This window comes from Electrophorus electricus, chromosome 2 (assembly GCF_013358815.1).
Source record: "Electrophorus electricus isolate fEleEle1 chromosome 2, fEleEle1.pri, whole genome shotgun sequence".
Lineage (NCBI taxonomy): Eukaryota > Metazoa > Chordata > Actinopteri > Gymnotiformes > Gymnotidae > Electrophorus > Electrophorus electricus.
The window spans coordinates 727,449-737,745 of NC_049536.1; the positions used below are offsets into that span (position 1 = coordinate 727,449).

General features: G+C 46.8%; 1 protein-coding gene across 2 annotated transcripts in view; it reads left to right on the forward strand.

Moving 5' to 3' along the window:
- Positions 1–10,297, forward strand: part of atf6b (activating transcription factor 6 beta) — a 25,229-nt gene extending 14,932 nt beyond the window's left edge. Inside the window, exons 7-17 of one of the 2 annotated variants that reach the window (XM_027020408.2) lie at positions 607–786; positions 1,523–1,686; positions 2,222–2,401; positions 2,475–2,557; positions 2,829–3,026; positions 3,491–3,598; positions 3,730–3,829; positions 4,195–4,265; positions 4,373–4,472; positions 7,731–7,815; positions 8,036–10,297. In XM_027020408.2, coding sequence (XP_026876209.2) covers positions 607–786; positions 1,523–1,686; positions 2,222–2,401; positions 2,475–2,557; positions 2,829–3,026; positions 3,491–3,598; positions 3,730–3,829; positions 4,195–4,265; positions 4,373–4,472; positions 7,731–7,815; positions 8,036–8,295 — 1,529 coding nt within the window. In that variant the 3' untranslated portion in view covers positions 8,296–10,297. The remainder of the gene's footprint in view (positions 1–606; positions 787–1,522; positions 1,687–2,221; positions 2,402–2,474; positions 2,558–2,828; positions 3,027–3,490; positions 3,599–3,729; positions 3,830–4,194; positions 4,266–4,372; positions 4,473–7,730; positions 7,816–8,035) is intronic. The other variant, XM_027020409.2, reaches the window with a different exon arrangement.

Here is a 10,297-nt window from a genome sequence, read left to right on the forward strand (position 1 = left end):
TCTCGGCAGTCCGCAGAGTATTTTCCCAAAAGTCTTGGGGATCATCAAGAAGTTTTCTGGCAAAACTGAGACAAGCCTTTATTTTCTTTTTGCTCAGCAGTGGTTTTTGTCTTGGTGAAATAGAAGTTTTATTTAAACAATTGGTTAGATTCTTGGCTTTTCCCCACACTTAAATTTCACCTGTCAAGTTTGTTATAAAAACTCCAGACTTGCTAAACACGTCAGAAGTGTGAATCGAGTTTAAGTCGCTGATGCTAAATAAGTAATGCATATAGATGTCCAAGTCCTATTAAATGATCAGTGATCTTTATGTAAGTGACGCAGTGAAACAGCTGTGCGATGGTCCACGGCGTGACCATGTGGATGGTAGCTGCAAACTTTAGAGGGGGACATGTGAACTCTGGGGTGTGTTCACACGTGTTTTGGGGATCAAAGCAGTGTTCTGCACAGTGAACTGTGGTGATTTAGTGATTAATTTTTAATTCACTTTTTGACTATTTGTGGCATTGTAGCCTGAGGTTGTAAACATACTTCAGCCCCAGTAATGGAAATACTAACAGCCAGTCGTGTGTGTGTGTGTGTGTGTGTGTGTGTGTGTGCATACAGTGATCGCCGCCGCGGCTGTTCTGAAGGCGAGCTCCATCCTAAGTTCCAAGCCACTGCTCCAGCCGCGGCCAGTGTGTGTGGCCACATTGCCTGTGCCACAAACCACGAGTCCCGCCAAGACCCTGATCCTGCAGAGCGTCCCAGTGCCTGTGCCCACCATCGACCAGGGCAGGACCCCCGGTGAGCTGAGCTGGAGCGGCCCACAGGCCCTGGCACACACTCACATACTAAAACCTAGGTGTGTGTGTGTGTGTGTGTGTGTGTGTGTGTGTGTGTGTGTGTGTGTGTGTGTGTGTGGGCGTTTTCACACTACAGCTTTTTTTTTTTTTTTTTTTCCTGGACCAGCCATGTGTGGGGCTGCGTGTTTTGGTTTGTTTTGTAACGTGCTCTGGCCTATCACATCTCTTAGCTTTTCATGTGTTGTGATAACGAAGTAAAGGGCTGCAGCATACATCATGTAGACGATCCACGTGATGGCCCCATGTTATCACTATTAGGCATCCATATATGTCTAATAAATCTGCGCTTCCTTAAGACTGTTGCAAGGTTACTGTGTGTGTGTGTGTGTGTGTGTGTGTGTGTACGTGTGTACTGAGATCATCATGAAATATGCCCGTTTCTGCTGACCCGCATGACTAAAAACTTGTTTGCATGTGCTCCAGTGTTAATGAGCCCCTCCCCCATACAAGCACAGAATTGGTCCTGTGTGCAGACTCGAGTATTTGGGACAAGTCTGAAAACGCCCTTTGCGTGCTTGTGTGCGTGTGCTAATTTTTGCAAATCTGCATGAACGTGTGATTTGAATAATATAATCAGTCATTCTTAAGTCTGTGTGTATTAGTGAATGGCTGTTGACTGATTGGCTGTTGACTGATTGGCTGTTGACTGATTGGCTGATTGCTCTGTGCTGCTGCAGTGGTGCTGTCTCAGTCCGTGTGTCTGAGTTCTGCTCCGGCCATTGTGAAGATGGAACCCGTATCTCCCAGCATCCCCCACTGCACCAGTCCGACGGCCCCGCCCGCCACCAAACCCATCATCCCTGCATCCTCTCTGCCTGGCAACAGCTGCGGTGACATCGACGTAAGGCCTGCCCCAAATGCTAGCAGGCGAGCGTGTGGTGTGCGTGTGTGTTGTGGGGAAGGGGGGAGGTGTTTCAACAGCACAAACTGCACTTACTACCAACTAAACATTAACCGCCACTTTATTTAATATTGCAGTTACAGTATCCGAGCAACCAACAGTGTTGCTAACAGCAACTGTGATCTCAGCCAGCCACGGCAGATTAATGAGGAGGACGTTACTGCACTGAGGTTTAAATTACCAAGAGCTCGGTCATCTGAAATGCTTTCTAGACACCCAGATAAACACACACACACACACACACGTACTATTTAATTAGTGTGCTGAACTATAAGAATCCCCTTTCTGTAACCTAGACACTCTGGACTGATGAGTGAACATTCTTGCTTCCAGCTTGATCAAACACAGAAAACGTTTGAGTGACGGCACTCTGCTCCAGTCACTGTGCACCCTTATCTGAGTGTGGGTGGGTAATTTCTCAGAAACCCTGCATGGCGTTTCAGGAAGTGAAGCTAGTTTTCCTCCTCTTCCTCAGATGAAGGTGCTGAAGCGTCAACAGCGGATGATAAAGAACAGGGAGTCGGCGTGTCAGAGCCGCCGGAAGAAGAAGGAGTATCTGCAGAACCTGGAGACACAGCTGCGCGAGGCCCAGCAAGAGAATGAACGACTGCGCAGAGAGAACCAGGCCCTCCGCCTCCGTCTGGCTGGGAAGGAGGTGTGTGGAGGTGTGTGGGGGTTTGTGGGGGAGTGTGTGCGATCCTGTAACTCTGTGTGTTTTTCTGTAACAGGCTGGAGAGTCAGGCAACAATAAGAGAGCGGTGTGTGTGATGGTGGTTCTGCTCTTCATCACCTTCAGTTTTGCCCCCGTCAGGTACCCAACCTGCCTAAGGCTTGTTCAACACACACCCACCGTGCACCTTCCTCCCCCCACACATCACACGCACACCCTGCACCTTCCCCTCACACCACACACACCCCACCCTGTTCACACCCTACACCTCCCCCTCACATCCTATGTCCCACACACACTGTCCACACCCTACACACTGTCCAGAGGGGTAGAACAGTCCTGCACCCCACACCCCATGTGGGCTGTTTTTCCAGGCTGTCTGAGTAACGCCTTCCTCATTCTCTGCCCCCAGCATCACAGACATGAAGTTCACCTCTCCGCTCCAGGACGAGGCAGTCATTCACACTGGCAGGCACCTGCTGGAGCAAGCCGAAGAGCTTCCCAGCGCCGCGGCCACCCAGCGAGTCATGGACAGTGAGGAGGAGGGAGGAGAGGAGAGGTGGAGGAAGAGTGATGTGGAGAGGGAGAACGCCGACCTGTTTCACTTCAGGTGGGTCCCGCCACGCTGGTCTGTGAGGAGGGAGTTTGAGAAGGGCGTTCACAAGCCTGGTCCCTCCATCACACACCAGTTTGGGCCCCTCTGCTCAGGTTGTGTGCGCTTCCCCTTGGCCACATTGCCACGAAGCCTTTAACACATTCTTAGGTTTATTTGTCTTTCTCACTCAATGACCACAGTCCCATCGACTCACTATGTCAGGGCCTTGAATATATTACAGACTTGATGTGCCAAAACGTCCTGCAATGATAAAATGAAGATTATATTATTTGAGAAAGATGAGACTTGTTGCATATGTAGAGCCCACAAATTAAAACTGGTTGGTGGTCTTTGTGTGAAAGTGGGTTCTGGGGTCAGCTTTAGCAATCATCTCAAAACACAATGTTGGATAATACAATAAAAAAACATTAGAGGTTCTAGCTAGAAACATATATTAAGACTTTCTCCCCTCTCCTCAGGAATGCGAGCAGTGTGTTCAGTGGTGTGAAAGACTTGGTCCTGCAGGACATCGATCGTCTCTTCTCCTCCTCTGACTGCAGACAGTTCAACCGCTCCGAGTCTCTCAGGTCGGCACGGCAACTGCGGTTACAACCCCGGGGTCTTTTGCTCTAATTTTGTGTTCAGTAACGGTGTGTTAAACTCTCCTGTTCAACAGCAGCAACCATCTCTCACACTCACCACTCTCTCTCCCTCTCAGGTTGGCTGATGAGCTGCGTGGTTGGGTGCATCGGCATCAAATTGACAGGAAGAAGTCTGGTGGGAAACCAAAGAGTTTGCAGAAGGCAAAAATAACTCAGGTGTGAAACCACAGATCTGCCTTTGCCACATTGTAATCTGAACCCCCCTTCGAGCTGCCTTACCCACACTATAACCTGACCCCCCCCCCACACACACACACACACACACACACACAGATCTGCCTTACCCACATTCTAACCTGATACACCTCCCAGATCTGCCTTAGTCCCACTCTCACCTGACCCCTTACCCTCACTATAACCTGATCTCTCCCCCCCCCCCAGTTCTGCCCACACTCTAAGCTGACCTCCCCCTAGATCTGCCTTAGCCACATTCCAGCCTGACCCACCTCTTCTCCCAGTTGAGAACAGGTCTGTTTGAGCTTTGATGATTACATGTGAGCTGACTGCATGTTTTCCACCAGCAGAAAGCCCAGCACAGGAAAACCAACTTCTCCAGGTACCTGCCCATCGCTGCTCACCGCTCCATTGAGAGGTAAGGGCTGAGGGGCTACATTTCCCAGCAGCCATTGCACTACCCTGGTAAACATGGTTGGCATCTATGGTCAACATCTGTGGTCTGATCAGTGTTGTGGTTTTCAGTCAGCTGCAGTTGCTGTCTGGGCCGGAGGTGAGCTACAGCGACTTCCTGGATGCCATTGACCGTCGTGAGGACACTTTCTACGTGGTGTCCTTCAGACGGGTAAGATGGACCTGTTCCAGGAACCACTGGTGAAGCATTAATGCTTCGACACAGTTCAGACAGAGAAGCCAAAGTGAAATGTGTTTGTTCCATCGTACATTCTGTGTGCCTGTCTCTTTTTTGTTATTTCTCTTTATTGGTCGCTCGCTCACTCGCTCTGTCTCTCAGGTTACGTTTTCTTGCCATGATTTGTACAAACTATATTATTACCAAAGGACTGAAAACTAAAATGTAAACTTCACACTATTATTATTATTGTTGTTTGTTGTTAGAGCTGTGTGTGTGTGTGTGTGTGTGTCTGTGAGTGTGTACCTGGTGGTTGGTGTGTGTATTGTACAGGATGTTGGGGTGTGTATGTGAGTGTGTACCTGGTGGTTGGTGTGTGTATTGTACAGGATGTTGGGGTGTGTATGTGTGTGTGTACCTGGTGGTTGGTGTGTGTATTGTACAGGATGTTGGGGTGTGTATGTGAGTGTGTACCTGGTGGTTGGTGTGTGTATTGTACAGGATGTTGGGGTGTGTATGTGAGTGTGTACCTGGTGGTTGGTGTGTGTATTGTACAGGATGTTGGGGTGTGTATGTGTGTGTGTACCTGGTGGTTGGTGTGTGTATTGTACAGGATGTTGGGGTGTGTATGTGTGTGTGTACCTGGTGGTTGGTGTGTGTATTGTACAGGATGTTGGGGTGTGTATGTGTGTGTGTACCTGGTGGTTGGTGTGTGTATTGTACAGGATGTTGGGGTGTGTATGTGTGTGTGTACCTGGTGGTTGGTGTGTGTATTGTACAGGATGTTGGGGTGTGTATGTGTGTGTGTACCTGGTGGTTGGTGTGTGTATTGTACAGGATGTTGGGGTGTGTATGTGTGTGTGTACCTGGTGGTTGGTGTGTGTATTGTACAGGATGTTGGGGTGTGTATGTGTGTGTGTACCTGGTGGTTGGTGTGTGTATTGTACAGGATGTTGGGGTGTGTATGTGAGTGTGTACCTGGTGGTTGGTGTGTGTATTGTACAGGATGTTGGGGTGTGTATGTGTGTGTGTACCTGGTGGTTGGTGTGTGTATTGTACAGGATGTTGGGGTGTGTCTGTGAGTGTGTACCTGGTGGTTGGTGTGTGTATTGTACAGGATGTTGGGGTGTGTCTGTGAGTGTGTACCTGGTGGTTGGTGTGTGTATTGTACAGGATGTTGGGGTGTGTCTGTGAGTGTGTACCTGGTGGTTGGTGTGTGTATTGTACAGGATGTTGGGGTGTGTCTGTGAGTGTGTACCTGGTGGTTGGTGTGTGTATTGTACAGGATGTTGGGGTGTGTCTGTGAGTGTGTACCTGGTGGTTGGTGTGTGTATTGTACAGGATGTTGGGGTGTGTCTGTGTGTGTGTACCTGGTGGTTGGTGTGTGTATTGTACAGGATGTTGGGGTGTGTCTGTGTGTGTGTACCTGGTGGTTGGTGTGTGTATTGTACAGGATGTTGGGGTGTGTATGTGTGTGTGTACCTGGTGGTTGGTGTGTGTATTGTACAGGATGTTGGGGTGTGTATGTGAGTGTGTACCTGGTGGTTGGTGTGTGTATTGTACAGGATGTTGGGGTGTGTATGTGAGTGTGTACCTGGTGGTTGGTGTGTGTATTGTACAGGATGTTGGGGTGTGTATGTGTGTGTGTACCTGGTGGTTGGTGTGTGTATTGTACAGGATGTTGGGGTGTGTATGTGTGTGTGTACCTGGTGGTTGGTGTGTGTATTGTACAGGATGTTGGGGTGTGTATGTGTGTGTGTACCTGGTGGTTGGTGTGTGTTTTGTACAGGATGTTGGGGTGTGTATGTGTGTGTGTACCTGGTGGTTGGTGTGTGTATTGTACAGGATGTTGGGGTGTGTATGTGAGTGTGTACCTGGTGGTTGGTGTGTGTATTGTACAGGATGTTGGGGTGTGTCTGTGAGTGTGTACCTGGTGGTTGGTGTGTGTATTGTACAGGATGTTGGGGTGTGTATGTGAGTGTGTACCTGGTGGTTGGTGTGTGTATTGTACAGGATGTTGGGGTGTGTATGTGAGTGTGTACCTGGTGGTTGGTGTGTGTATTGTACAGGATGTTGGGGTGTGTATGTGAGTGTGTACCTGGTGGTTGGTGTGTGTATTGTACAGGATGTTGGGGTGTGTATGTGTGTGTGTACCTGGTGGTTGGTGTGTGTATTGTACAGGATGTTGGGGTGTGTATGTGAGTGTGTACCTGGTGGTTGGTGTGTGTATTGTACAGGATGTTGGGGTGTGTATGTGAGTGTGTACCTGGTGGTTGGTGTGTGTATTGTACAGGATGTTGGGGTGTGTATGTGAGTGTGTACCTGGTGGTTGGTGTGTGTATTGTACAGGATGTTGGGGTGTGTATGTGAGTGTGTACCTGGTGGTTGGTGTGTGTATTGTACAGGATGTTGGGGTGTGTCTGTGAGTGTGTACCTGGTGGTTGGTGTGTGTATTGTACAGGATGTTGGGGTGTGTATGTGTGTGTGTACCTGGTGGTTGGTGTGTATTTTGCGTGTGAAGTAGGAATGAGGAAAGGGGAGGTTGTCACTGAATGTCTCTCAGGTGATGACAAGTTTCTACACATTTTACAATAAGGGTTGGTGTGCTCTGCTCCAAGAAAGATTCGTCATTATGTTGGGTCATTTTACTGAAATTTGGGATTATTGTTGTATTTTTAATGTGCAAATGTCACTTGTCTCACCTCTCATGCAGTGATGTTCTGTCCTCTCTGGACAGCCTGGTCTTTCTGTGTGTCCTTCTGTCCTTTTCTATAGTCAGATATCTATATATAGACTCACTCAGCCTGGACTTGGGTTGGGATCTGTCTCTACTTTGTGTCTCTGACAGTTCAGACTCTCTGTTTAGGGCCCGATAACACTCCAGTTTTCTTTGAGCTTTAATTTTGTAGTCCCAGTGTTCCAAATAGTTCTTTATTTTCTTTGCTTTATAACCTGATTTAGGTCTAGATTGGGTGGTAGAGCAGTGCAGGTGAGGGGCCGGTCTGTGGTAGTAGTTGTTATGGGGTTAGTAAGTCTCAGAACCAGCTGACTAAGAGGACTCTTGTTAGGGTAGAGTTCGTGGGTTTGTAGTGCCTTAAAATGCAGTGTGTCTCATGGACCAGTGTTTAAATGCATTGTTTCTCTGGGACTAGTGTTTAAATGCAGTGTTTTCACAGGGACTGGTCTTTTAAAGGCATCCAAAAATGTCGGGATCTTTTTTGTATGTGTGCTGATGGTGTAATTTTCTCTCAGGATCACCTGCTTCTTCCTGCTATAAGTCATAATAAAACTACTCGACCTAAGATGTCTCTCGTCATGCCTGCTATGACCGTCAACGGTAAGATCCTCAGAAAATAATATTATTATAATAAGAAGAAGAATGGATAAAAATCAATCATTTAATTATTCTTTCATGTCTGTCTGATTATCTAATGTTTTAGTCCATGGACTCGTACTTAGTTTTGTCATTTTATTTCTTAATTTTATATTGTAATTCACTACTTCAGTGTGCGTGTGTGTGTGTGTGTGTGTGTGTGTGTGCGTGTGCGTGTGCGCAGAGTCTGTGTATAACTCCTCTCAGGGTGGGTATGAGCTCATGATGCAGGTGGATTGTGAAGTGATGGATACCAGGATAATCCCCATCAAGGCTTCTGCTGTGCCACCTTCCCTCAGAGACCCACCCCCAACCCCACCCTCACACCACCACCACAGCAACCAAACGCGTCAGCACCACGGCAATGGGGCCTCGTCAAGGCAACCATTACCCATCAGAAGGAGGGGGGCAGAATATCTGATAAGCCAAGCGGGGTCACTGTGAGCAGGACAGCAAGAGAAGGATGAAGAGATGGCGAGAGAGAGAGAGAATCTGGACAATAAAGTACCATTTTGAGAAATTGGCCCCTGAAATTTCAAACTAGGCTGAAGAACAGAACAGGCCGGTTGGTCAACTTGGTTGCAAACACGTCCCAGCGTGTTCCAGATTGAGTAAGTGTGGTGTCATGGTGAAGACGTTTGGGAGAGGCCTGGCATTGATGAAGATGTATGGGAGTGAAGGGGGTTCTTTTTCAATCCCAGAGGTGCTAGTACAGGTGTGAGGGGACATGACCTGGGCTGTGGGGCCATGCATACACACGAAAAAACCCAGCCAACACGCATTTGTCACCTCTTCGTGTGCGTGTGTGTGTTTAATATTTGTGGTTACTGTTGAATTTGTTTCATTTTTAGTTGATTTTGATATAGGTTCAATGTTAATCATTTTGGTGTTTACTTCATTTTTGCCTGTTTGTGTTCAGATGTAATTATTTAATGAGAAGATATGAATTTGCTAGATGTAAATATCTGTTACTGTGTGAATCCTTCGTTGTCTTACATTAGAAATGCAAACATGCGTATCCATGTATACATACATACATACATACACATAACCATTACAGTTGCATTTCATCACACTTCATCTGTACTGGGACTGAAGAACCAGTGCGTTGGCACACACCCACATGTTTTTGGCCACTGGCTTGTGTATACACACAGCTCTCACACACATCTTATTTTCAAGCCCCAATAAGAGGTTTTTTTGGTATCCAAGAGAGCACCACCTACTGAGTGTGTACTGCAGATATTCTTGCGCGACTATTCAAATTTCATTCTGGTAGATGGAATGAGCGATTTGATTAGCTGCTGCTAGCCTTGCTGTGGGAGAGTGACACAGTCACACTTTAGAAGCTGGAGACCTCTGTTAACACGGCCACACATGGGGGGCCATGTCAGTCTGCTCATTCTGAAGTAGCTGCACGTGAGCGTGCATGTTCACATATGGCTGCACTGGGCCCAAAATGGACTAAGACTATGATGTGAATGCTTGTATATAGTTGTGATGAGTTGTATTGCCAGGGAGAGTCCTTTTTGTAGATTCAGTTTGGTTGTTTTTTTTTAAGGTAATATGAAGTCTTTGGAACCTTTGTTTTGAAGGCCAGACTCTTAGGTAAAATTGTGTGTGTGTGTGTGTGTGTGTGTGTGTGTGTGTGTGTGTGTATATCTCTATCTATCTAGCTATCTATAGAGAGAGAGAGATGTTACACATACATATATATTATGGCCACTAAAAATTGGACTAAGGATGAATGGGGCTTGCTTTATATCTGATTTTCTTTTTTTGTTTGTTTCTTCATGTGTTAATGGTCCAGTTGTGTTTATGATCATCTGTACTGATCCAGTGGAGACTGACACACACACAGCCCTGGACAGCTGCACCTGTCTTCTGTTCACTCTACTGCTGTTGTAAAGTTCAGGGGTTTTTTGTGCACGTTTGATATAGCACGTTGGTCATCTGAACGGACGTAGGTTAAACCCAGTCCTGGACCACATGCTTGTCCTTGACGAAATGTTAGATGAGAGGAAGCTGACACCAAGGAACAGAGCTGATCTGGCTCTGATCAAACTCACTGCTCCCTAAATAATAGTTTGTCTCTGGTCTGAAGACTAAATAATCATTCCTTTAGTTGTTGTTCTCTTACGCCCCCAGCACACGTGCGTGCATGAGCAAACACACACACACACACACACACACACACACACGGGCAATAATCACTTATACAGAGATATGACACTGTAAGCATGTGCTTGCTTTATCAGTGACAGAGATTGTTGTTGTAAATATGTTCAAAGTTGTTTTTTAAGCCTTTTTTAATTTAATGGGATTTTCTTGAAGAAAAAAAAAGCATCTCCCTGACTGTATAAGGATTTTAAACCACTGTGGGGGTTTTTTGTTAGTTTTTTAGTAGTTAAAAGATGAGAAATTCTAAATAAAAAAGATAAACTAG